Raw genomic sequence first — 26,519 nt, forward strand, 5'->3', positions numbered from 1 at the left:
TGAAAAATGAAGAAAAGCTTGTCCTGATGTCTGAAAAATGCTGCAAAATGCGGATTTAATGTGAAAATGCTAATGAGAAATGTTACTATACCATAAAATAACTATCCTCAGACATGTGATCCAGCAAAGAAACACAAGAGAGGTCTGCCTGGAAGCTTTAAGAGGGTGTTCAGGATCGAAAAGCACAGCTTACGTGGATGTGTGACTATCAATACAAGCGCAGAACCTAACTCTTGTACGTGACTACGAAACCTCTCCATTTGTACAAAAAGCGGAGACCACCTACATGAAGGACTAGAATATCTTTGAAAATGGCTTACCTTCCCCCCCCCAAAAAAAACCATCTAAAATTCAAACTAAATTTTCCCAGAACAACTGCTTTATTTTCCTACAGTAATAATTCCCTCACAAACCTGAACCTGCCTGGGGAATGGCCGTATCACTGTAAGCAGCCAGCCCCACACGTCGCAGGGGTTTAGGACGGATAATTCCTTCCTTTCCACGGGACATCACCCACGCGGGTCACAGAACAGCAGCAAGGAAAACGTAAAATACAACGTGCCCGCTGGTATGCCTATGGGTTTGACAAGGCTGCCCTCTACTGAGAACAGCCCCGAGAGAGAATCACAGGAAAAAAATTACAAACCAGAGAAGCAAGAATAGCAAAATATTTGTGTGTGACCTGTTGGCTGCAGAATCCAGGGCAAAGCTGGGGATTCAGGTGTTTTAAGCAGGCATTGCATCTAGGCGCCTCAGATCTTAGCACTGCAACCTCTCAGGGCTGGGTTGGCGTGTTTTGTTTTGTTATCGTTTCAGCAGGCCGGCAGCATCCCAACAAAAGTGAAGACTAAACATTAACAGAGTTCCAGAGCCAATTATGAAATGCCAAGTGTGATTTCCTGTTTTTTGCAATGTTTAATGTTTATTTCTAATGATTATAGTAACAGAACAGAAAGCCCAGCCACTAAAGAGTCAGTGTTAAAGTATTTCACAAGACATATGCACTACTTAGCTAAACAAAAGAGCTCCAAACTTGCGTTGTATTACGTTCAAACACCAACTCCATCTAAAACTTTTAAAAAACAGAAACCCAAGCATATTAGCAGCTGTCCCCTCCAGATCTGCCAAGTGAGACTGACAGGCCATGCATGGGAGTCCTCCTGCACCGCATGGCATTTTGCCCGGAAACCTGAGATCCTCACCCAAAGCAGCAGAGCAGATTCCCAGCAGGTGCCGTAGCCTACTGCCAAACCCGGCGAGGCTGGTGAGTCTGCCCTGACGCTTCACACTCCCTGACTGTTTCAGTCAAGCTCCCCCAAAACGCTTGTGCAACAAAATTGTACCCAACAGCGGGCTTAGACTTTTCTACTGGAAGTGGCGTGAAAACACGTTCAGCTCATTGCATTGCTGCTCAGCGCTGCTACAGTGGGCTGCTGAAGCCCAGTGTCCAGGGCTGCATCCAGGACTCCCTGCCGCAAAGAGTGGGACGGAGTGGGGGAGATTTACCCTGTGCCATCCTCACGCCTGGTGGATGAGCGTTGGGGGAGGCTGTCTTTCTTCTCTGTACCAAATACGGAGGAAATCCTGGCTTCGGGGCCAATTGTCCCTGTTTGCTGGGGGCTAGCACCCTCCAGAGCAGATAGGCCGCAGGAACACCAAAAACTGCTTGGCCTGGATCTCCCTGGCACACCTCTGCAGCCACAGGCCATGATTATTCTGGGGGCGGGCACCTTCCTTACGAAATACTTGAAATAACGAGGGTTGTGTCACGCCTGATATTGCCAGTTGCTCAGATGTAGCAGATGGGTATTTGGGGGTACAAGCCCAGACGGGGCAATGCGGGAGCCAAACTTGGTGCGATCTGTGCCCATGGTGTGTGTAAGGAGCCACGGCTGGAGCTCTCTTCTCAAGCTCCTCTCAAGGGAAACTGTCAATTGTCCTCCATTTCAGAGCCCAAAGCCGGTAAGATGCAAATGGTTCACAGCCTGAAGGACTGGGCCCTGACAGGCCGCGTAGGCCAAACGCTTCCCGCACCCATCAAGGTTGCTTTGACTTCAACAATATTTCTGTTTTTCTTCCACAGGCCTCACAGGAAGCATCTGCGCAGCCTTGGGAGAGATCGTCCCCCATTCTTAGAAAGCCTTGTGATGGGTTCAGGCCCAAGAACAGCCTGGGTGTGCAGGGCTGTGCTGTGGTGGCTGTGCAGGCCCCGGCAGCCCACGCAGCAGCTTCTGTATTAAGAGAAGACGAGTTTTGATTAACCTCAACTCCGAATTTTTACCAAGAACCATTTTGATTATTAATCCGCTCCGCTTAACTATTAATTCTATCGATCAAGTGTTAAATCACCGGGTTTAATTATTTATTCTCACGCTTCTGCGAACCTGCCGGGGGGTGTCTGTCACATGAGTGGGTGGGATTAACGACCGAGCGACCCTGCCCGTTCAAAGGCCTCGTTCACCGACGCACCGCCTCACCCCGCTGAGCGCCGGCCCGCACCACCCGCTCCCCCTCACGGGGCCGCGCTCCCCGGTAACCACCGCGGCGGCGCGGGAGCGGGCCGGCGGAGCGACAGGCGCCACATCCAATGGGGACGCGGCTGGCGCGCCGGCGGGCCAATGGGCGCGCGCGCGCGCCTCGGAGTGTTCTAGAAGGGGCGGGCGGGGAGGTGCGGCCTGCTCTGTCTCCGCCCCTCGCCGCGCTGCTCGGCTCGCTCCGCCCGGCCCGGCCTGTCCCAGCGCGGAGCGGAGCGGCGGCCATGGCGGTGAAGGCCCTCAACCCCAAGGCGGAGGTGGCCCGTGCCCAGGCCGCGCTGGCGGTGAACATCAGCGCGGCCCGCGGGCTCCAGGACGTGCTGAGGACCAACCTGGGCCCTAAGGGCACCATGAAGATGTGAGGGAACCCCCCGCACCTCCCGCCGGGGCTGGGGGGGGGGAGGCAGGCGCCTCAACGCGCGGGCGGCCGTTGCTGCCTGAGGGGAAGCGTGAGGACTGTGGCGGGGGGGAGGCTCGTGTGAGGCCGGGACGCTGTTCCTGCCGCCGCCGGGCGGCGGGGAACAAAGGCGGAGGCCGGCCGGCCGGGTGGGGCTGAATGAATGGAGAGGGAGCGGTGCGGGGCCTTGGGCCCGGCACGTGTGGCGGGGCCGGGGGGTTGGCTGCTCACTCGCCTTGTGTTGCCCGCAGGCTGGTGTCGGGGGCTGGAGACATCAAGCTGACCAAAGATGGCAACGTGCTGCTGCAGGAAATGGTGAGCTGGTTCTTGCCCTCGCGGGGGTGGGAACCTTGGGGAGCCGTGGGGGGATTTAGGGAGGCAGGAGCCTGCCGGTATCGCCTTTGAGTGCCTGTGGCTGAGGAGGGACCACGTCCCCTACTGCCCCGGCCTGCGTTTCTGTGGTATTTACCCCTGTGCATTGAGGGCAAAATGTCCCTTGGGAGGAAGGTAAAAAACTAAGTGCAGCTTGGTAGATGTTGAATGAAGTTTGTGTGTTAATTTGGCCATTTAAAAGGAAACATGAACTATTGAAATAATGATATTGGCACTTTTGTCACCTTGAAAGCATACTTCTGTTGTACTTGGGCAGGCCTAAGGCAGCAGAGTTCACCATGGGTGTGTGGCCTGGAAAGTGTTTACATCTGGGTGATGGATGCAGCTCATACTGCTTTTCCATCGAGTCTGGGCTTGTATCACAGTTTCTCCACGACAGGGGTGAAGATGACACGAGGGGTTGTGCCGTCCCGCCGCTTGCCCCCACGGGGTCTCACATGGTGGGGGCCGGTGGCGTGGCGGGGCCCACCGTGGGCCCTGGGTCCCAGGGCTGTCGGGTTGCAGTGTGCCCCCATCCCCTGGCTGAACACAGCCTGTTAGTGTGTGGGAGTATTACAGTCCACTAGCTACCTGTTGTAATTCAGCATAAAGTATTGAAGTTAATATACACAGTGATCTGGCAGACAGGAAAAAATCATTAAATCGGTTCTCTCACACGAGAGGTAGTACTTTAAAGAAAATAATGATAAAAAGCTAATCGACAGTATAAATAGTCCCATTGGATTTTATCTCACTCTAATACAGTTACTAAGCACCAACCTTTTCAAATGTGGATAATGTTCTGTAGGTTCATAGGCTTCAACCTGTGTTAAAATACTCTTCAGCCAGCCATTGGAGATGCTAAGTGATGTGTGTGTTCCTTATATTAAAAGGCTGACTTCTGTAAGTAACCTAAGGTCATGTGGGGTATTGTGAAGTTTGGCCAGACAGGCATGATGCTCATAGCTGGAACACCAAATGTACTACTTAGCAGAGGAACTGGCAAGAAACAAACAAATGGAATGTTCTTTAGTTTCATAAGAATGAGTAAAATAAACTGCCAAAGGAATAGCACACCAGTTAAGGTATGTACAGCACTGATCGTGCAGAGATTCCTAAATTAGCCTAAACTTGCTGGGTTTAGTGCCAGCAACAGTCTGGTTGTGATGGTGCATCCTTTGCCTAAAGGAGAAAAGGGCTCTGTCAAGCTCATAATGAGTTGAGGACTAGTTTGGCTCTTAGCACTCAACATTTTTGTGTATAGATGCATAATCTGAGGGGGGAAATAGTGTTACATGGATTAATTCAATCCACTTATTGTCAAAGTGATGTTGTTAATTGGTGTTATTTGTTGAAACCTGCTGAATTGACATGAATCATGAAAACATGAACTAGTCCTTAAATATTTTGTTTAGCTGATTCAGATTGCTTGCTTCTGTACCAGTGCTGTAAGACTTACTGCTCAGCTTCTTGTTTTTGTTCAGCAAATACAACACCCCACAGCCTCCTTGATAGCAAAAGTAGCAACAGCGCAAGATGACATCACTGGAGATGGTACCACTTCAAATGTCTTGATCATTGGAGAACTCCTAAAGCAGGCAGATCTCTATATTTCTGAGGTATGTATGCAGTATTTCTTTTGTAGGTGGACAAGTTAAAAGCTTCATATGAGACCACTCAACTTGTTTTGTTTAATGTTAATGCTCCTAAGTCAAACATGAAAATGAATATATATTTCTGCTTAAAATGAGTGCATCACAGAACTTTTAAAATGGAGAAAAGCTGGAGGACTTAAGACTTGTTCAAAATCAAAACCACTTATTGTGGATGCTGTAGCTTTTAATAAGGTTCTGTCTGATACCTGCTGTTACTTCTGTCTGTTTTGTGTGAGTTAAAACGCTTCTTTTACTCGTATGTTAACGAGGAGATCCTCCCTGATAGTAAGTGTTTGGGATATTGTAAGTTACAGAATAGGCATTCATATTGCACAGTGAACACCCAAGTGTGCTTTGTAGTTCCCTTGGTTTCAATTCTGTGCTAGAATAACCTGTACTTTTCCTCTGCATTGGAAGGATTTGCATTCCTTTTATATGTATTCAGAAGGACAGTACATTTTCTTGTCTTTGTAGGATGCATATTCCCTATGTTTTGACATTACATGGAATGTTGAAACCACAGGTTCTGTTCGTGAAAAAGTACCATTTTGTCTTCTATTGTCTAATGATTTCCCTTCTTTCCTTGCCTTAGGGTTTGCACCCTAGAATAGTAGCAGAAGGATTTGAGATTGCAAAGGAAAAAGCACTTGAAGTTTTGGAGCAGGTCAAAGTAACGAAGGAGATGGACAGGGAGACCCTTATAGATGTTGCCAGAACATCCCTCCGTACTAAAGTTCATACCGAGCTTGCTGACATCCTAACAGAGGTAAGTGTACATGTCTCTTCTGCCTCTGTTTGTGTGAAGAGATCCAGGTTTTAAAGTGCTGTGATTATTATTTGAGTGAAGGGTGGAGGGAAAGATGTGAACTTGCACTTTGGAAGCCTAATGGTTGTTCTGGGGCTTTTTTCCCCTCCCCTCTATTCCAGGCTGTAGTAGATTCTGTTTTGACAGTCAGAAAGCCAGATGAGCCTATTGACCTCCACATGGTAGAGATTATGGAGATGAAGCACAAATCAGAAACTGACACAACGTAAGTAACGAGTATCCTTGAGCTTCAGTTTAATGATGCCCTGAGGTTTGAGTAGTCTGTGGGTTTTTGTTTTCTTTTCAGAAGAACTTGGGTGTCCTAAAGCTACCACTGGAAGAGTTATTATGGAAGGGGTGAAAGAAAGGCAGAAATACAGATTTCAGCCATAATTATCTAGACAGCAGAAGTTCCCCACTCACTGAACTTGATTCCCTGACAAGAGATTTTTGAACAGCAAAGAGTAACGCTGGCTTAGGCTTTTACATAACAACGTTGAATAAATACTTTTTTTCTTAGTAATAGTGTCTGTGGCTTGATGATGCGTTAGGCTTGTATCTGTTCATTACAAGTACAAAATAGCATTCGATAAATGGAAACTGGATTGTAGTCATCTAGTTGGATGTTCCATAGGCTTTATATTTACCTCAGTGGCATGGACGAATTCTGCACTAGCTTTCCTCAGTAGCTAATGCAGTCAGACACTATGCCAGAATAAATTCCTTTTTCACACTGATTGGTATGCTTTTTATATGAGAATGGGCATGCCTTTGGAAGTGGGATACATAATCATTGTTTACTCCCAACACAAGTGCACAGGCAGTTCGTGTTGGAGCAGTTGCACTGCCAATTCTCTGACTAGTCTGTACTTCCATGAAATGCGTATCTTCTGTATGTGTATGTTGACACACAGAATGCTTTTTAATCTTCCAGGCTGATTAGGGGGCTGGTTTTGGATCATGGTGCTCGTCATCCTGACATGAAGAAAAGAGTGGAAGATGCTTATGTTCTTACTTGCAATGTATCTCTAGAATATGAGAAAACGTAAGTACACGGCAACAAGGTGAGGAGCAGAAAATGCTCCTGTCTTAGAAGACTTCTATTTAAGGTGTGCTTAAATAAGAACCAAAAAGACTGCGTAGACTCTTCTAGAGTGAGGCAGGTAGTGTAGAAGGTGGAATGGAAGAGGTGATGCTCCTTCTGCAGGCCTTTTTTGGAAAAGGGAAGCTGGTGCCTGCGAAAATATCTTTGAGAGGCACAGCTTCGTACTGGTTTTTATTTTGTTCCATTGAAGAAAGGCTGGAAGTCCGTCCTTTCTTGGGCATAATTTTATATTCTAGAGCAAACATCTAAATATACTTCAGAGTTCGCTCAGGTTCAAATGGAAAAGCTCTGAACTAGAGAACAGGAACAGCTACGTGTTGCATGCTGGTTTGGGGGGGGTTCTTGTTTGTTTGAAATTTTTAATTTTTAAAATTTTTTTTTTTTTTTTAGATGTAGCTGAAAGGATTGATTCCTTATGCTTAAGTTTATTTCTGCAGCACAGAGGATAGTTGTCTTAGTGCTTTTTCGTTTCTTTTTTTTCCTTCAGAGAGGTGAGCTCTGGATTCTTCTATAAAAGTGCTGAAGAGAGAGAGAAGCTAGTGAAAGCAGAAAGAAAGTTCATTGAAGACAGAGTGAACAAAATCATAGACTTGAAAAGAAGAGTCTGTGGCGATTCAGATAAAGGATTTATTGTGATCAACCAGAAGGTGAGATGAGGGGTATAACCAACTAGAAAAATTAATTTGAAATGCTGGCTTTCTTGGCAAGCCGTGTGCTGTTTGACTCGCTTTGTACGGTTCTTCAGACAGAAAGCTAAATTTAGGCGGCTGTACTTTTGAATATATGCGCACAGTTTCTACTTGAGATCTTCTTTGAGCCCTGAGGAAGAACTTACTCATTAGTGTCAGATGGAGAGAGGGTGGTTTTAGCTTTTTCTTCATCCTGATGGTCACTTTCTTTGTTTCTAGGGAATTGACCCGTTCTCCTTGGATGCACTTGCAAAAGAAGGAATAGTTGCTTTGCGGAGAGCTAAAAGGAGGAACATGGAAAGGTCAGTTCCTGGGGAGAGGAGAGGATAAAATAACTTGCTCTTCCAGACTCGAACAGGGAGTCAAGTCTGGCTTGAATCCACCTTTAAGGACTTCCACTAAAAAGTCCACTTCAGTCCAGCTCTTACTGGTGTAACTTAGGGTAGTTTGTACAAACCATAGAAACGTCAGTTCAGCACACTGGGTGATGTAGAAATTTGAGCTATCAGTATGCGTCAAATGTAGACACCTGTAGAGGAGACTCAATTCTACAAGCTTATTTTGGTGAAGAGCTCTCATGAACAGAAGCAAACTGTTCCAAGCCTAGGAAGTGTGGTGTTCTGCATGCTGAAATACTATTGTTATGTTAGTGACTGCAGATTTTACTTACTACAAAGCGAGTGCTAAGCTGTACCTGTTCTCTCTCAGACTGACCCTTGCATGTGGCGGTACTGCCATGAACTCTGTGGAGGATCTCACTCCTGACTGCCTGGGACACGCAGGGCTTGTCTACGAGTATACGTTGGTAAGTGCGACTAAGCTTTCAGCTGAAGGCAGGTTAAATATGCCTCACTTGATGCCAGCTTTTCTTTTGTCTTGATAAGTCTGTGCCTGGATTTTTCTTAAGTGTTTCAAGAGCTACACTGGAGCGTGAATAAAGGCTGGTGGCGTTTCACATCCCAGTGTCCACTTGTATGTGAACATCTACCTGGATATTTGCTCTTGTCGTAGTGTATTTTCCTGTTATTTCCATATTGTGTTTTTAATATCTGTAAAATTGAGAAAACAGAAATAAGGTTCTGCTGCTTCTCATCACTTCTTGATGTGCTGTTAGTGCAGAACTGAATCTGAAAGTGTCTGTTCAGTCTTTTATTATGTGTGTATGTTGATTAAGCAAATGTGTGACATGAATATGTAACCCTGTTTTTTACAGGGTGAAGAGAAATACACCTTTATTGAGAAATGTGACAACCCCCGCTCTGTTACCCTGTTGATCAGGGGACCGAATAAGCATACGCTCACTCAAATCAAGGATGCAGTAAGAGATGGTCTGCGTGCCGTTAAAAACGCTATTGAGGATGGTACGTCTCCGCTCTGCTTAGTGATGTTAAGGATCTTCTGTTGAAACTCATCGCCAAATCAGTGAATTTTGTACTGGCTTCCTTGGTATCCGATGCAGTCAGACACCAAGCTAAGTGTATTTCGGTGTGCGGTGCTTGTAGTTACTGTTCTTACACCTCGTATTTTACAAGTAGTTGATAACTGTGTAAGTACTTCCCTGATCAGACACAAGCTGTCCCTTTAAGGATGAGGGAAGAGATCAAACTACACTAAATATGAACTGTTTAAATTGGAATAGGTGCTTATTGTGAAGTCTCACTGTGGAGTTTTCCCTTGCAGGATGTGTGGTTCCAGGAGCAGGTGCACTAGAAGTGGCAGTAGCTAATGCTCTTGTTAAGCATAAACCTAACGTAAAAGGAAGAGCCCAGCTTGGAGTTCAAGCTTTTGCTGATGCTCTGCTCATCATTCCTAAGGTATAAGGAACTCCTGAATAAAAGTGGCTTTAAAGCACGCTAAGACCCATCGCTTTTTCTGCTGGAGGTCTCTCTTAATTAATAACATGAAGTAACGTCTCTGTTCTCTCAAAGGTTCTCGCTCAGAACTCTGGTTACGATCCCCAGGAAACACTGGTGAAGGTTCAGACAGAGCATGCAGAATCGGGGCAACTCACTGGAGTTGATCTGAACACTGGTAAGAACTTTCTAAAATAGCGGGATGATGCTCTGGTGAGAAACTGTTGTGGCTCAGCTCCATGAAGAAGAAAGTTGCTCTGAATGCAGAAAGCTATACCTTTTTTTTTTTTTTCCGTAAAAAGCTCTGCAGAATGGCTCGGCAGGTGTCCTGTTTCTGCAGTCGGTCTTGGCACGCTGTGCTACTTCACTGCATTCTGTTCAAGTTTTTTGTGACGATAAAGCACGCAGTAACGCTGTGTTGGGTGTAGAAAGTGATATCAGATGTTAGAGAGCGGAAAGTCTTTGAGTTACGCGAACTGGTTATTTAAAGGCTGTTTTACTTCCTTTGTAGGTGAGCCAATGGTAGCTGCAGCAGCTGGAATCTGGGATAATTACAATGTCAAAAAGCAACTGCTTCATTCATGGTAAATGTTACAGTATTTTCACTTGAAGTAGCAATGGGTGTTTGATCGTTGAAATTGATAGAGTAATGTGGCATCAAGGGGTCCCACGTAGAGGAAGCTGTCCTGAAAGGCAGAAATGAAGCTGAGTCTTCTTTGAGCTATGTCAAGATGGCTATTCTAACAATATTTATTTAATATTTCTAGCACGGTGATCGCTAGCAACATTCTCTTGGTGGATGAAATTATGCGAGCTGGAATGTCCTCTCTTAAAGGCTGAGTTGGGATCCGCTCTTGCCAACAGCGGTCAGCTCCGGTAGCGCCCCATGGAACGTCTTTAAGAAATCCACCCGAAGGCGCTTCCCGAGCCGTAGTGGATTTTCCCAGGAACGGAAGTTGCTCTGCTGTAGCGAGCAGCCCCTCTTTCGTAAACATTGCCACTCAAAACGTTAGTAACTTATTCAAATATTGGGCTCTAAAAATCAGTTATTTTTCATTTCACTGAAGTGTACAACTGAAGTTGCTTTTCCTTTTTACCCAATAAACTGTTCTGTTCGGTGCTGTATGTGTGTCGGTTATTTAAAACTTTACCTTCCTTGGGCCAAGGTCTTGAACGTTCCGTGTACAGCCTTCGTGGGCAGGGCTGGGCTGCAGGCCTTGATCCGCAGCTCTGCGCGCTGGACTCCGTTACTGATGCCGATACTTGCCATGGCAGCGCCTTCCTACTCTCCGGGGTGGGGGGGCTGTGAAAATACTGCTCAAGGATCTGCGCTGGAGTAGCGTGGGTTCAGACCTGGAATTTGTCTCCATCCATAAAGCTGGATTAAGCCAATCGCTTCACAGTTTTGTACTTGCTTACAAATAAAACTGAGTTTTATTTGAAGTGGGTGTTGAAAGACCTGTTGTGTTGTTACGCTAAGGGCCAGGAGTCTCCTTCCCTAGTCACAGGGGGCTGGGTGTACGACTATAAAAGCAACCTTCAAAAAAAAAAAACCAAACAATGCCAAACACCAAAAAAAACCACTTTTGCACGTGGAATACTTACATGCCTCAAGGGAAGGGGGGGTTTGTTGGTGGCCCCAGGAGCAGGAGGCTTTTCATGCGCGGAGGCAAAACGCTTTTCAACCTCTACGTGCAATTGCCGTGTTGTGAAAGTATTGCTTTATCCTAAAGAAACCAAACCGTCTGCTCGGTAATCCTAAAACACACGCGTGGGATCCTGGCCGCGCCGCCCACGCGTGGAGGCGTGCGGTGCGTGAGGAAAAGCTTGGCCGCCCTCCCGGGGGCGAAGGGCCCGGAAACACTTCCCCGAGCCCGCAGCTCTTCTGGGTCAAAGCCCTGCGGTTCCGCCGGGGCTTCCCTTCGCTCTTCCCGGAGCGGCTGCCGCTGCTGGCCTGCCATGGCGGCCGGGGCCGGCGGGCTGGCGCTGCTGGCGTGCTGCTGGCTGCTCCGCGCTCCGCGGGGTGAGTGCGTCAGCCGCTGCTGCTCCTGCTGCTCCTGCTCCTGCTGCTCCTGCTTGTGCCGGTCCTTCTGCCTTGGCTTGTTGCAGGGAAGCCGTAAAAATCACTTTGCTTCGCCCTGCATAGGTTCCCTTTCTTCTAATTGCACTTTGCTTCGCCCTGCGTAGGTTCCCTTTCTTCTAATTGCACTTTGCTTCGCCCTGCATAGGTTCCCTTTCTTCTAATTGCAGCAAACGGTTAATTTAGAGGAGCTGCTTTGCGGATTTCACCTGACTTGGAGCCGTTCCTTTCCCAAGAGAGACACTGAAAATGTGACTTCAAAATATTTTAAGCTTCTTATCAAAAAAATGCAGATCTATACAAGTGCCAGTCATAGTCACTATATTACACCCTACCTCCAGGACATAAAGTGACTTTCTGGCAAATAATGCATGCTGTCCTGTGTGCTCATGTTTAAAAATGAAAGTTCTCGTACTGAATTTCTTCACTTTTAGCATTTGGAAAGGATGAAAGCATGGTGCAGCTGCCTGGAGGGAAGTTTCAGATGGGATCCAGTTCCCTGGAGAAGAGGAATGAAGAGGGGCCCCTCAGGGAGGTGACAGTGAAGCCGTTTGCTGTCGACAAATACCCCGTCACAAACAGGGATTTCAGGTAAGAGCGAAGGCGTGGGTCTGCTTGGCTCGCCGCGTCTCGGTAGCTCGGGCAGGCGCCGGGAGGGTGCGGGTGTCGGTGCCCGCTCTTTTGGGGGTGGTTCCCGGGGTCTGAAAGCCAACGCTTGGATGCTCCCAGCAGTTTCATTAGAACAAAAAAATGTGTCTGTCAGTAATAAACCACCTCTGCGGGTGCAAGCTGAAGCATCTTACCAGTGTAGCTTGCAAACATGCTTCCTTTTTTTTCCCCTTTTCCCCCTTTCCCCTTTTTTTCTTGCAAACATGCTTTTTTTGTGTGTGTGTGTCATCTTCTTACTAATAGGGCTGTACAGCTTCAGATTTCAGGTTCCTATAGGTTCAATTTCCATTTGTAAACACCGGACATACAAACACCATGTGTTTTATAGAAGCCCTTGTACAGAGCACTAATAAATGCACGGAGGGAAATGCCTTTATTTGCCTGGCTGAGCCCTTGTTGGTTAAAAAGAGCCAACACTTCCACGCACCAGTAACTGCCCAGCAACACACAGTAATGGCAATTACTGCAACTTAGGCAATGGGGAAACAAATGAGACAGAAGCAGGGTGAGATTATTCAGCAGTATGTGACATTTTTTTGCATTTTGGGGACATTTAACTAACCTTGAAAGCCGTAGGTTTTAGTGGCTTTTAAGGGATTTTTGATCTGTGTCAATTGTTACAATTTATGGAAGACCAGAGTGCAGGGTGAGTTTACCTGCGTAGGTAACATAAAAACTATCAGATCTGCAAACAGATGCAAATCGGACTGTTTTATCTGTGAAATCTATATCAAACCGACTGGGGCTGTGCCGGGGAGGAGCCGGGACTCTCCGCAGATGGGGTCTCTGTAGGTCATGTACGTTTTGCCTTGCTCTCAACTTGTTGCGTGTGCAGATCGCTGTATTTGGTGGTGCGACTCTTGAAGAACTCTTACCCCGACGCCTGAGCATGTTGTATTTATGCCAGGGAGTTTGTTAGAGCAAAGAAATACAAAACAGAAGCAGAAGCATTTGGCTGGAGCTTTGTCTTTGAGGATTTCGTATCTGAAGAGCTGAAAAAAAAAGTCACCCAAAAACTGGAGGTAAATCTAAATCTCATGGAGATGAGTTTCAGTGATGATGATGGAGATGATATTTCTGATCACATCCCTGTCTGACCTCTCTGTTTTAAGTAAAAAAAGAAAAATGAGGAGGGGAGACTCTTGCCAGTATTGCTTTTCCACTGAGTAGCAGCTACCTCTCAGTGCAGACCCTGGCCATCCTCAGTGGTTTTTCTTTAGTCTTGGGTTGTTTTGCTTTTGAAACTAACAGCAGGGTTGAGCCTGGGTTGATTTATGGCACTCCTCTGTTTACATCCTCTCCAAGCACTGTCAGACTGGACTCGTGAGATGCTCCAGTGAGCTGGGAGAGAGCAAAGTGCATTTCTAAGTACTTTATTAATCAAACTTTGAAACAGAAAAACTAAACAGCATGGGCTTCTTGATCTATTTTCACTTTTAAAAGCAAATGCCTCTACTCTGTTGGAAAGCACTATCAAAATGCCTATGATAACCCGGCTCAAACTGCAGCATTTAACCATTTCCAGACTAACAAGTGTTCTTCTTTACACACACTGCTGTAGGATGGTGTCGGGGGGGGGGGTGTTGCCAGTTCAGCTTTAATCTGGTGTCGTTTCTTTTCCCAGTCTGCCCCTTGGTGGCTGCCCATCGAGAAGGCTTTTTGGCGACAGGTGAGTAAAAATCAGGCGCGGGGAGTCCTCTCCATGCTGGGAGTGTGCATGTGTTAGTGTGTGCTGAACCTTATCGACCAAAAATGGGGAAAAAAATAGCATTTCTGGTTGCTGCATGTTCCCTGCCTTGGCCTGTTCTGTCCTTTAGTCCCTTTTTAATTAAAAAGTTTATAAAATCAATTAAAATCTGTTTGATGCAATTCCTCCCAGCCCTCGGGTCCTGGCTCCAGCATAAAGGACAGGCTGGATTACCCGGTGCTGCATGTGAGCTGGAACGACGCGCAGGCGTTCTGCGCCTGGAAAGGGAAGAGGCTCCCGGCGGAGGAGGAGTGGGAATTTGCTGCCAGGGGAGGACTGGAGCGTACGTACCACAAGCTCTGACCTTTTTCCAAACCGAGACATTGAGTAATGTTAGTTCTACCACATCCAAACCTCCCTCCAGGGATGTTTTCAGAGGTTACTCTGGGGGCTGAACCACCTCTTTTGGCCTGGGAGTCGAATTAAGAAGAAGAATATAATAATAGAGGAAGAAGTGGCTTCTCTATGGTCTTAATGTATCTTCCTAAACAAAGCACTTCTGCCAGCTAAAAATACCATTCCTGGGGTTTGGGGCAAGGAGTGACCCACCTGCCCCCACACATTGACGGAGGCATAAAGCAGCCGCTGGGATCGCTGCGGGGACCACGGGACTCCCTGGCGCAAGCGATGGTTTGTAAATGGGAAGCTGTTGCTGCTTCCCGTCTCTCCTCGCCTCCTTGGCAGTGTCTGTAGGGATTAGACCGACAAGCCCCGTTCATATAACCCCTCTCGGTGTCCTGAGCTGAGCAGAAAAGGACGGTCATAAAAGCCGGGTTAAAAATAGGCAAATGCGGAGGCTGGAGTGACACAGGGATAACGGGTGTCTCTTCCTCTTTGGCAGAAAGGGTGTATCCCTGGGGAAACAAGTTTCAGCCGAACCGTACAAATCTGTGGCAGGTAAGATCCTAAAAATCATCCCACCTACGCTGAGCTCTTCTGAGGGTGGTGTTTAACTTGACCACAGAGTGTGTGGGGTTGCCTGAGCAGGCTGCGTGGTCCTGGGAAGCAATGCAGACTTACCTGCAAGGTACCGAAATTCAGCTCCTGGTGGGTTATCCGAAATACCCTTGGAGGGAGCAAACTCAGCCCAGCTTCCCTGGGAAACTGAGATTTCAGTGCTTCCAAAAATTCATACATAACCAAAAATTCATACATAAATTTGTCTGAAAAGGAGGTTGTCTTGGGAGAACTTTAGATGGTTGATCTCTCTCAGCCAGAAATGCTGCGTAGAGTTAATTTACAACAGAGAGTTATTTCCATTATTTAAGTGTAACACGGTCCTGTGAAGAGCAGGACTTCGTGTCATCTCCACGGTGGGTCTTTGCTCGGAGTGATCTGTCTTCCCACAGGGCAAGTTCCCGAGGGTCGACACGGCTGAAGACGGTTATCACGGCGTCTCGCCGGTGGCAGCGTTCCCTCCTCAGAACAACTACGGTACGGAGCAGGCATCCCCGCCCTGGTTTTGGGGATGGCATCTGCTTCCTAAATTAACGCTAATTATAAAATCCTGTGGTTGTGGCAGAGTTTCAGATACGATGTGGGATCACGTCAGCATCCCGATAGAATAATCGAGCCCAGCAAAAGCATTGATGGTTTGTTACCGAAGTTTGCTGATGCGCACCTCGTGCACTTCAATGCACCAAACCATCCCTTGCTTTTAATTAAAGTCAGTTATTTTGCACTTCAATGTGGTTTACCTGAAAATCCCGAGCATGTTGTTTTGAGGGCAGCGGATGCCATCCCCTCACGCAGATGGGAAACGATGAGACACCTTAAAGGTCCGGTTGTAAACTGGGGCCAGTTTGGAATACAGTAAAGAGCTTCTGGTTCCCAGTCTCACCGTTAAACCACGCTCTTGCAGCGATGCTTTGAACGTCGCGCCGCCTCCCATACACCAAAGTGCTTTTGCAGCCCTTGCAAATGTGCTCTCGTAATCCTGATGGAAAACCGTCCGTGTCTCAGGGCTCTACGACCTGCTGGGAAACACGTGGGAGTGGACCGCGACGGAGTACCTGGCTCCGGGGCTGTCATCGAGGCAGCGCGCTCAGAACATGCAGGTCCTGAGAGGTGCCTCGTGGATTGACACTGCAGATGGGTCTGCAAATCATAAAGCTCGTGTTACTACCAGGTAGGTCTGGGCGATGCCCAGGTGCTGTTTCGCAGCGATTTTCTTCTTGCTTGGTTGTAGAAGAAGGGGGTTTTATTTTAAAAGACATTTGTTTCTTCCTACTCAGTTTTTCTGAGCAGCAGTTAGGAAAACATACTGCAAATACTGCTAAAAATTTTACTGCTATAAACACGTTCCTAATTGCTTCTCAAATCGTGTATTTTCCATCAAGGATTTAGAATTAAATGCTTTTCTGGAAGTTATTCAAGGAACGTGGAAGATGTTTCCAGTCTGTGACAGAGGGTCACATTAAATGTTATAAGCGTTAACTACAAAGGATCCCTAATTTTGGGTCTCTTTTTTTTTCCCCGTGAGAATGGGGAACACACCAGACTCAGCCTCCGACAACCTCAGCTTCCGCTGCGCTGCCGACGTCCCGCCTGTCATGGCTGAGAAAAGCCGGACCAAGCCCGAGCTCTGAGGAGGTCACTCGGGAAGACCTGAAGGCATTTTCTCCTGTGGAGATGAACAGTAACCCCCAGCAGTCACTTTCATTAAACCCAGACAGTTTTAAAAATTAAAAATAAATACTTTCAGCTAAAACTCTTTTCTGCACTGGGATGTCTGGGCAAGAGCAGTGATTGGGAATGGCAGGCAGGGTGGTTTGTCTTTAATGTCCTTTTGGTGTGGTAGATATTACAGCTCTCCTTTTGGTGTCCATTTTAAATAAGCAGAAGGGCGCACGTGTGTGGGACCGGGCCAGAGCCGCTCTGACCTCCAGCCCCAGCCGGAGCGAGCGAACACCCGCAGCCCCCCCGTGACTGCCAGCACCGGGCTGCCACGAGGGGCGGCTGCCGGGGGGGAAGCAATGGGGACACATCCCTGGAAGGGGGACTTGTACATCATTTCCCATCTCCTTGGGAAGTCCCAACTTCATACCATCTGCTGAGCCTTCCCAGAAGTAAAACAAGGCACCTTTATTGACCCTTGAGCAGCGGCAAAATGACGTGTGTGCTCATTTCTAAGTGCATAGATGACACAAACCAGTGACCCACCTCTCCCAGGTGTTATAACCAGCATAAAGGCTACAAACCAGCTGTGCCTGAGCTCTGCCACCAAACCTGATCAGACCAGGAGCCCCGAGCATATGGGTGGGCAAGGACACCCCTCCGGGCACTGCTCATCCCTCCTCCACCTGCGACTGCCCCAAAGGGGTCCCGCTCCGGGGCCGGGCCGGGCCTGGGGCTGAGCCTTTCCTGTTGGAAGCTGCGGCTGGTTACGGCTCTGTTAGAGGCAGCTTCTCCAAACCCATCCCTTACAGCGGGGAAAAAACCCCGGGGGCAAATCGCAGCCGTCTGCTGGGTTTGCCTTTGCACCTGACCTGAGGCCAGCGAAAGAAAAGAAAAAATGAAAGAGATCACCGGTTGGTTTTCAAAGATTTTACTCGCCTTAACGCTGAGCAAACTCATCGGCTTACGCAGCGGCGATCAAAACAGCCCTTCCTCGGCTGCCAGGGTCAGCAAAATGGCCTTGCAGGTGTTCTCGAAGAGGGCGGCTCTGTTCTGCGCCTCCCCCTTCTTCACCCAGTGCCGGTAGGTCCTGAAGGCGCAGGCGTCGATCAGCTTGCGGACGGGCTTCAGGGCGTATGGGTCCCGCACCACCAGCTCCCTGGTGACCGACTTGACCAGCCGGTACTGGTAGTAAATACGGACCGACGCCAGGACGGTCAGGCAGATCACCTGCAGCACGGGGGGGGGGGGACAAGCTGGAATTCGTGGCCAGTCCTACAACGGGACCAGATCGGCCCCAACACATCCCACGTGGCTGCTATCCATGTGGAGGAGGTGGGAGGGAGCCCGGCTCCTCGCACAGGTATTTAGTCCCGTGTGAGCGGTACGGGCTTTTTCCAAGTGTGCCCATAACGTCAAAACTGCAGGTCAGTCCTAAATGGGTCACCTAATGCCACTTTGGGTACCTTTGCGCTGCCTTAATGTCCAGCTATAAGGAAGGGAAAGGATTCCTCTGCTTTATCAACTTTTGCGTCATTTAATGCACCCACGTGATGTCAGCCTCATTGATTTCCTCTCAGAAGTGATTTTTTTTAATGTTGGGGTTTTTTTTTTGAGGAGGAGGAGGAGGCAGGCTTTTCCCTTTTCTTATTTAATCCTCTTTGTGAAAAAGCCCTTAGGAAGTACCAGAAAGTAAGCGCAATAGTGCTCGGAGAAGGGTCTCCACCCAGGCTGCCGGATCCTGCCAAAGCCCAGGTCCCTCAGCCTTCTTGAACTCCCAGTTTCTCCCAGCTCAGCTGGGGAATCCATCCCACCGCTCAGCTCCTGCAGCTCCTGGGCTCAGGGTCGGGGCACTGGGACACCCCCATACCCAACCTCACCTTGAATTTCCGGAAGGGGCTGAAGTGCCGGACCTCCTCCACGTCGTACTGCTGGAAGAAGGGGTGGGCCAGCGCCTCGCCGGCCGTGTACCGCTGCCGCGGGTCCACCACCAGGAACCGGGAGATCTGCAGGAGGGCACCGGATCAACCCGGGGTATCCCAGCTATCTGCAACCCCCTCCTCAGGTTTTCCCATCCCCAAGCACCTACCAGGTCCTTGACGGTGTCCGAGCGGTCATCCCACTCCGGGGAGCCAAACTGGTAGTCCCCGTTCATGATCATCCGCAGCATCAGCATCTGCTTACGGTGCCAGAAGGGAGGCGAGCCGGCCAGCAAGGTGTACATGATCACCCCGGTGCTCCACCTGCGGGCAGCCCAGCCGGACCCTCCAGCCCCGGGTGGCATCCCAGGGCCACCCGGCCGGATCCGTGCCCCAAGGGTGGCTCCGTGCCTCCCCTAACTGGGACATGCTGGGCTACGTGTGGGTTTGCCTCCCTGGAAAACCAGGAGGCAACTGCCCTGCGTGGTGTCTGATGAGGGAGGCTGAGCTCGCTGCTGAGGCTTGTTAGCCCTGATGGGTAATAAGGAGCAGGGGCTGCCCCGCTGCTGGGGAGGGGTTGGGGGTTTTTGAGTTGAGCTGATGTGGAGCTGCGCCCCTGGATGCTGCAGGAGGAAGCTGTGAGTTGGAGGTATTTTGCCTTTCTTGGTTTTTCTGGGGTTTTTTAGGGGAGGGAGAGGATGCGGGAGGGTAGGACGCGGTGGTGCCAGCGAGGCTGGATGCTCTGGGGCTGTCTCAGCTCAGGCTGTGGTGTGCAAAGGGTCCTGGCATGGGAGTTAACGGAGGTATTTAAACTGAAAAGGGGCTGAAATGCCCTGGTGTGTTCTGAGTGGTTGGTTACAGCTCTGACTGCTGCAGACCTGAGCCTGAAGCCACCAGAGATGGTGGCAAAGTTTCTGCAGGGCTCTGATGGACTTCCCTGAGCTGGCTGCTCTCTCAGGGGCTGCCTTGGGTTCATGTCTTGCTACAGAGTGTGTTTAAAAAGCCCCGTGTCTTGGAGCCCAGCCCGAGTTGATTTTTATGAACAGAAAGTGTTGCTTTCCCTCCTCCCTGATGGGGCAAAGCAGGGAGATGGGCTCGTCCCCAGGCCGCTTCTCCCCCAGCTTTGTGCCAGAGCCCCCCGGTCACCAGGACAGCCCCTCGCAGCCCCCAAAGTCATCTTTCAGCGCATCACTTAACTCCTTCCAAACACTCAGATGGGTCCCCATCTGCACAACTCTCGCTGTGCCTCAAACTACGTGTGTTTTGGGAGCAGCCCGAAGGGCGAGGCGGGAAGGCAGGCATCTCACTCACATATCGACTTCCTTCCCATAGCCTTGGTGCTCGTCGTCCATGGAGCACTGCAGGATCTCGGGGGCCAGGTAGCCAGGCGTGCCGCAGATCTCTGCGAAGACAGGGCAGAGCATCCCCCTGAGGCACCCAGGAGGGTTTGTGCCATCCCCACCTACTCCCGAGCAGTCGGTGAGGGGGGGGCCTGGATCCCAGGTGGGATCTTTGCAGTGATGGTGCTCGCAGGGAGTAACTGCAACTCGCGTGCATCTCGCTGGTGACTTTTCTTGGTGAATTATAGTGGCTAAAAAGTGAGCAGAGACAGCGATGGGGATGCCGGTGGGAGGGGGTGCCCGTTGTTGGAGACATGGCTCTTTGCAGGGTAGGAATTGGGAAAAAACCTTAATGTTGGGCAGTAAATGGATGGGGTAAGGAGGATCAACTGGAGGAAAAAAGAAGTGGGAAGAATAGGATGGTTTTCCTAATGGGCAGCAACTTCTTCATGGCAAGGAGTGCGGTGTGGAGGCCATGCGCAGGCAGAGCCGGGCTCGTGCGCAAGCAGGAGGGCACCCCAAGCCAACAGGCACCAATTTGCACCCACAGCAGCGAGACTGGCCCCAAGGAGACAGTGGGGCTGGAGAGACTCCACCAACTCGCCGTGGGCACTGCAGCAACAGGGCGGCCACGGGCCAGCCCGGCATCGCCCCCGCCTCTCCATCCTCCTACCTTTGAGCTTCTCATTCTCGTGCAGCTGGCAGGAGAAGCCAAAGTCCGTCAGCTTAATGTTCATGTCGTCGTCCAGGAGGATGTTCTCCGGCTTCAGGTCCCGGTGGACGATGTTGATGGAGTGGAGGTACTGGATTACTTCCAGCAGTGCACGCATGATCTTCCTGGGGATGGGTGACAGCATCTCTCCCAGCCCGAACGCCCACCGACACCGCGCTCCCAGGGACGGGGACCACGCAGCTCAGCCCCTATGTCTGAGTGCAGGGGCGCAGCCCGGGGTGCTCTTTTCCCCGTGGGTGCCGTGCCGGCTGCAAGGTCGTCCTTCAAACCCATGCTCTGCTTTTGCAACATGATTTTCAGCCATCTGCATCTGGCCTTACCTGGTTTCCTTCTCGCTCAAGGTGACTTTCTCAGTGAGGTAGTCAAAGAGCTCCCCTCTTTTCATCCTGCACGTGGGAGGGAAAACGGAGGCAGGCAGCGGCTGAGCTGCAACAGCAAACTGGCCCCGAGCCCCTGGGGAGAATCGCCCGGGGGTTGCTGCCCCTTAACAGCCCAGGGCACCCATTGCACAAAATGACAAGCCAACTTGTTAATAAAAAGGGGTAAAAATGCCGCTATATTGCTGCAAAACATCAGGCAAGAGGAGGAAAGGCTATCCCCGGAGAGGGTGGGTTTCGGATGGGACAGGGACGGGGCTCTCCCGGTGCCATCCCCCTCTGCTGACATCCATTGCGCTGCCCCGGCGTCAGGAGTCACGGCATCACGCGCGTCCTGGTCCTGCTGGGCATATAAATAACCCGCAGGGATGCATGACAGCTCCCACCAAAGGTTACGGGGAAACCTGAGCAGCGCTGAGCCGCTGACGGAGGGGAAACACTGCCGGCAGCAAGGCTGCAACGAGCTGGCTCGCAGCAATCGAGGCTCGTTTCTACCTTGAGCAAGAGCTGGTTGTCCCCCCGCTTTGCCCTGTTTGGGCCATAAAAAGGTGGGGCGAGTGTTGGCTGGTGGCCATCTGCAGAGCAGGAATGGGCTTGGGGAGATGGTGCTGGGGTGACGGGCAAGCTGGTACTTACAGGTCAAACACCAAGAAGAAGAAGGTGCTGGATTCATAGCTGTCCTTCAGCTGGACTGCAATAAAACACAGGGGCTGTGAGGACAGTGTATAGCGTGTTCCTGTCCATTAATAGACTAAAAATTGCTTATCTAATTGCTAATTGAATTAATGAGGAGTTGATCTTCATTAGTGTTTTGGTTGAGAGACAGCCTGGGCACCACTGGCGTGTGCACGGAGGTAGAGCAAACGATGCTCTGAGCAGGCGCCCTGCATCGTGTTAGGACCATCGGAGGTCTGACCCTCCAGGGATGTCACCCCAAAAACCCTTCCTGGGGACACCCTGAAGAATAAATGGGGCAGAAAACCCCCTTGCCCTGATGCTCAGAGCCTGACTTACTGACGTTGGGGTGGCCCGAGACTTTCCGGAGAATGTCGATCTCTTTGGCGGTGGCTTCTCGCAGTTCCTGCACCTCCTTGGGGGATATGTTACCTGCCGTGATGTCGATAATCTTCACGGCATACTCCTGCCGGGTGGTTTTGTGAATGCACCGACGGACGACGCTGCTCACCCCCCTGCCAGGGACAACACAGACAAGATGGCGGATTCCATTCCTCCCCGTCCAGCCCGACTTCACGGCCGTGCCATCGGCACCCGGGCTGGTTGGTATTTTCGTGTACGAGTGGGTTTTGCTCTGTTACCCTGTCTTGGTGGGACAGAAGATTTTGAGCTGATGGAAAGTGCTGCTTCATGCTATTTTTAACCCCATGCTACTATGGACCCTGTTCATATCGAATTCCCAGGGGACGCTGTTCCTATCAGATACTGGAGTAGGTGAAACCACAGTTTGCCGAAAACAAGCTTTACCTGCCCAAAATCTCCTTCGGCTCGTATTTTTCATAAAACTCCTTGGATGAGTTCCAGTCCGGTAGGTCTTCTTCCTTGGTCATCTCTGGCTCCTGCCTGGCGGCACTCTGGGCTCGTCTGCTGGCAGAAAGGGGCTGCAAGGAGAAAAGAGCAAGGATGGGTGCTCGCTGCACCCAGGGCAGGAGCAGGGACCTGCCCTGTCCCTGATCCCCCCCCGAGGGGAAAACATTGAGGAGGAAGGAGGAGGAGGATCCAGGACCACAGACCAAAGGGGATATTTTGCTGGTTGGAAAGCAAAGCTTTGCCCTCGGGACCCCATGGAGATCCCACTGAGAATAGGAGAAATCCCACTGGATCCCCCGTAGCCTGACTGTCCCCAGGGGCAGACGCAGCCTGGCTGGGGCCAAGGCTTTGGGAAGCACTTCAGCACCTCAAAACCTCGTCCCTTCCTGCAGAGCACCCGCACCCAGCTCACAGGGCACCATCCTCCAGCTCCTACCGTGTGCTAAGGGCTACGCCACGCTTCTCCTGGTTCTTCCCACCTGGGAAAGCAATTTAATTAATTTTTTGAGACTCCCGCTGGGAGAGCATGGGGAGAACGCTGGCGGGGGAGGCAGTGGCTGAGCTGCACCTTAAGCTCGCAAAGGCACGCAGTAGCAAGGCGATGCCGGCACAGCAGGTCCAAAGGTCCCCAGCAGCAGCCTCCAGAAACGTCACCCCACGCCAACGCCACCCAAAGACCCCTGCGAAGCGCTGAAATCTGCCTTGCCTTCCCCCCCCCCCCCCCTTCTTTTTTTTTTCCTGATTATTTTTAAGATGACAAAGTTGTCCGGAATGGTTTGGCTGAGAACAAGGAGGAAAAAATAGTGTTTAAAGTGAAGGGAAAAGGACTAAGGAGGGAAAATAGGTGGTGAGGGTCGGTGAAGCGGCGTTGGGGGCTCAGTGGGTCAGGGTGCAGGCAGGGGACCAGGTGTCTGGGGACAGCCAGCGCTATGTGGGTTCAGTCGGGGCCAAGCCAGCCTGAGGACAGTGGCTGAGCGAGCTTCCTCGGCCACACGCATACAGCTGCCAAGCCTCCTGAAAGGCTTTTGTCCCATTTCTTTTTTTCCTTTTTGGGGGGTTTTTGGTTTTGGGGGTTTTTTTGGTATGTGCTGCCATTGCTGGAGGAGGAGCAGCATGACAGTATTTTGATAGAGAGGGGAAAAATAATCAATAGTCCTGATCCGAAATTTTCACCGGCGTTTCCCTTTAAGCCCTGGGAACTGGATGTCCTCAGCTTGTTCCTGCGCCTGGCATTGCTGAAATCCCGATTGTCCGAGTCCAGCTGCTCCGCAAACATACACAGAGAGCAAGCAGTTAGCGTGGAAAGCAGCTCTTATAAGCTTGGGCAGCAAAATTGTCACTTTGGGGTGACATTTTGTTGCTGGGGGAGGGACAGTAGGTGGGCAGGAGAGCCCCGATACTGCGGGCTTTCCTTTGCCCTTCTCTCCGAGGTGGCAATAACTCTGCCAGGACGCTCCCAGGCAGGTTTGCATCTCTAAGTACATTTAAATGTTATTATCAAAGCGTCTCTGTCCTGACCCGGTTATAAGGACTGATGCTGCGTTTTAGGTGTCTCCCAGCAGCAGCGGACAGGGATGTCTAGCGAGGGCTGGAGCATTTCTAAACAGCCATGAGTTTGATTTAATTTATAAAATTTTAGCTGTTGGAAATACTGTGAGCGATGCCAAACCAAGTCAGGGCTGAAATTATAAATGAGATGCAGAATCAGGGAGCAGGGAAAAGAAAATACCTCCGAGGTGGGGGAGAACCAACAACTTTGATTTTTCGGGTTTTTTTTTTGAAGCTGAAAATCAAAGTCCTGGCGGGTGGTGTTGTAAGGAAGGGCTGGAGGCTGGGGAGCATCTGCAGAGCGCTGCTAGGAGAACCCCAGGGTCTGTGTGCTGCCTTCTGGGAGGAAGGAGCCCAGGAGTTTGTTTAAAACATCCTGATATTATATAAGCAGCTGGTACAGAGCACTAACAGGAGAAGCCGGTTTTATTATCAGAGCTGTAGGAGCTCCATGGGAGTGCAAGGGGGGAAAAAAAGGAGGTCAGGGCTGGCGGGGGGGGGGAAGAAAGGTTTCTGTCTTGGGGCAGAGATGGAGGAATGCTAACGGAGCTGGCGCTGGACATTGCCGCCCGGCGTGTGCCCGGCCCGTTGCTGTGAAACAAGGGTTTAAACGTTTGCCTTGGTAAATATTCAATAACATGCAAATATTTATTGAGATAAATCAGGAAACCTCAAGCTAAGGTCAGCTTTTAGGCCAGCACGACAGTACATACATTCCTCCCCCCCCACCCCCCCACCCCCCAAACCCCCGCCTCGTCCCGGCCGCCAGCCCCGCAGCAGCACCCCCGGCCCCGGCGAAGCCCCCCCGCCCCGGGCGGGTGTTTCTGCACCGAAACCTCCCGCTCCGGCGAGCAAAAGCGAGCAAGGAGACACTGCAGCTCCCGGGGAATCAGCCACCCAGCAAATAAGAAAAAAAAAAATTAAAAAATGCTTAAAATAATACTGCAAGCAAGCTTTCTCGGGTAGCTAAAAACCTCGCCGGCTCCGCAATCCTCCCCGCCCCTAAAGCACCGTCTCCTGAAGCCGGTTTCTTCCAAAAACGGGTTCCCGGCAGGGCGGCTTGCCGCCGGCCTCACCTCGCTGCAGGCAGCCTGGGTCCGCGAATCCCCCCCCACCCCGCCCCGGTCCCCGGGCCTCGGGCGGGAGAAGCAGCAGAGGCCGGGGTGGGCCGAGGGCCTGGGCGCTGGGGAGCTGCCGCCCGCCGCCCGGTGCTGGCTCAGGGCAGCCCGCCGCCGCCGCCGCCGAGGAGCCAAAAATAAAGCGCAACGCGACTTGGCAGCCGCGGCCGGCGGGCGGGCATGGCGGGCCGCGGCTTGAAGCGAGGTTCTCTCCGGCTGTGGGTGATGGGGGGGGAGCCCGTACCCCCGGCCCCCTGCCAGCCGCCTGCCCCGGGCCGGGGGAGAAGAGGCGCTGGCTGCCGCGGCGGGGAGCGGAAGAACGGCGGAGGTTCGGGGACTTCTTCCTCCGCCGCACCGCCGGCCTTAACCCTTCCCTGCGCGGGGCTGGGCTCAGCCTAAACCCCGTTTAGGTTCGTGTCGGAGCCGGCCGTAAGCGGCGGTGCTCCGGGGGGGGGGGGGGGCTTGGCTCGCCCGGACCCCCGCGTGGCCGGGTCCCTCCCGCCGGCTTTCCTGCGTGGGTGTTGCTTTTCAACCACTGTGAGTTGCAAACTGTTTTACCGGCCACGCTGTACTTTCCCCAAAGCCTAAATGCATCTCCCTGCCTGCTCGTCAAGAGTCTTTTAGGGATGTCTGCTGCAAACCGAGCACCAGCCCAGTGCAGGCGCTTCTGGCCCAAACTGTTTTTCTTTCTTTTCACCAGGACGGTGAAACACCTGGCAACGGAGACGTGAGCTTGATCAGCAGAAGCAAAGCTTCTTGTGTCACCAGGAAAGGTAGCTGTGTCCTCCTCCCCCATGTTTGAGGTCACCCTTCCCCATTTTGAATACTGATTTTATCTTTTCACTTCCAGGAACTGCAGATCAGAGATGGGGGCTCTTGGGCACAGGCAGAATACCCAAGAGCACAAAAGCAGTTCAGGAAAAAAACAGGTCATGCTATGAAAGTATCTTTAACTGGGATTGCGCTTTTCGGTGCAAGGTTATTCCCCGCTGCACTCCCCCGTGAGAGTACACCTTCCTGGTACTGCAATCCTCCCTTCGCAGTGCAGGGTTTACAACACAGCTGAAGTGCAGCAGGGTGTTCACTCCGCAGGCTCCAGGGCACAAGCTGGCTGCTCCCTCTGATGGAAAAAGGGGAGTTTGCACTTCACATCAGTAAATACTTTTTAAATGGAGATTTTTTTTTGTCTTCAAGTAGCAGTGGTAGCTTTGTCACTTGCCTAAGCCAGGGTGCGTGGAGGAAAAGGCCACAGCACCCGCAGTCAACTGGGCCACCTTCTTGTCTTTCAGTCCACAACTCCTACCACAAGATGGAGGAAGAAAAACCTACAGCCTCGGCTTGCGTTACTGGGAACTGCGAGGGACTGTATTCATGTACGGCTGCTTGGTAGTGCATAGGCTTGCTCAGGTAATGGCCT

At 50.8% G+C, this 26,519-nt stretch overlaps 3 protein-coding genes and 2 non-coding genes across 6 annotated transcripts; 4 read left to right on the top strand and 1 right to left on the bottom strand.

Annotated features, from left to right (window-relative positions):
* Window positions 1-2,758: 2,758 nt before the first annotated feature.
* On the top strand, window positions 2,759-10,535 carry CCT6A (chaperonin containing TCP1 subunit 6A). The gene is made up of 14 exons (XM_050908819.1): window positions 2,759-2,892; window positions 3,183-3,246; window positions 4,788-4,922; window positions 5,551-5,724; window positions 5,886-5,989; window positions 6,698-6,808; window positions 7,356-7,515; window positions 7,777-7,859; window positions 8,266-8,362; window positions 8,771-8,918; window positions 9,238-9,371; window positions 9,486-9,588; window positions 9,922-9,994; window positions 10,178-10,535. The coding sequence occupies exons 1-14, from the start codon at window positions 2,759-2,761 to the stop codon at window positions 10,248-10,250; spliced, it is 1,593 nt and encodes a 530-aa protein (XP_050764776.1). The 3' UTR covers window positions 10,251-10,535.
* Window positions 5,287-5,418, top strand: LOC127024629 (small nucleolar RNA SNORA22). The gene has a single exon (XR_007767577.1). It is a non-coding gene; the product is annotated as a small nucleolar RNA SNORA22 (small nucleolar RNA).
* LOC127024628 (small nucleolar RNA SNORA15) lies at window positions 6,418-6,551 on the top strand. The gene has a single exon (XR_007767576.1). It is a non-coding gene; the product is annotated as a small nucleolar RNA SNORA15 (small nucleolar RNA).
* An 839-nt stretch (window positions 10,536-11,374) lies between the features above and the next one.
* On the top strand, window positions 11,375-16,610 carry SUMF2 (sulfatase modifying factor 2). The gene is made up of 9 exons (XM_050908997.1): window positions 11,375-11,433; window positions 11,925-12,081; window positions 13,067-13,181; window positions 13,784-13,828; window positions 14,039-14,189; window positions 14,748-14,803; window positions 15,256-15,340; window positions 15,869-16,034; window positions 16,389-16,610. The coding sequence occupies exons 2-9, from the start codon at window positions 11,945-11,947 to the stop codon at window positions 16,492-16,494; spliced, it is 861 nt and encodes a 286-aa protein (XP_050764954.1). The 5' UTR covers window positions 11,375-11,433; window positions 11,925-11,944; the 3' UTR covers window positions 16,495-16,610.
* Window positions 16,611-17,437: 827 nt separating this feature from the next.
* PHKG1 (phosphorylase kinase catalytic subunit gamma 1) lies at window positions 17,438-25,346 on the bottom strand. 2 transcript variants are annotated; one of them, XM_050908898.1, is made up of 11 exons: window positions 25,061-25,346; window positions 22,873-22,915; window positions 22,374-22,507; window positions 21,906-22,081; window positions 21,528-21,582; window positions 20,835-20,900; window positions 20,455-20,618; window positions 19,753-19,843; window positions 18,612-18,765; window positions 18,403-18,528; window positions 17,438-17,752 (listed from the first exon to the last, which is right to left on the bottom strand). In XM_050908898.1, the coding sequence occupies exons 3-11, from the start codon at window positions 22,454-22,456 to the stop codon at window positions 17,501-17,503; spliced, it is 1,167 nt and encodes a 388-aa protein (XP_050764855.1). In that variant the 5' UTR covers window positions 22,457-22,507; window positions 22,873-22,915; window positions 25,061-25,346; the 3' UTR covers window positions 17,438-17,500. The 2 variants fall into 2 exon arrangements, with proteins under 2 accessions (XP_050764855.1, XP_050764856.1); XM_050908899.1 differs by lacking the exon at window positions 22,873-22,915.
* Window positions 25,347-26,519: the final 1,173 nt, after the last annotated feature.

This window comes from Gymnogyps californianus, chromosome 20 (assembly GCF_018139145.2).
Source record: "Gymnogyps californianus isolate 813 chromosome 20, ASM1813914v2, whole genome shotgun sequence".
Taxonomy (NCBI): domain Eukaryota; kingdom Metazoa; phylum Chordata; class Aves; order Accipitriformes; family Cathartidae; genus Gymnogyps; species Gymnogyps californianus.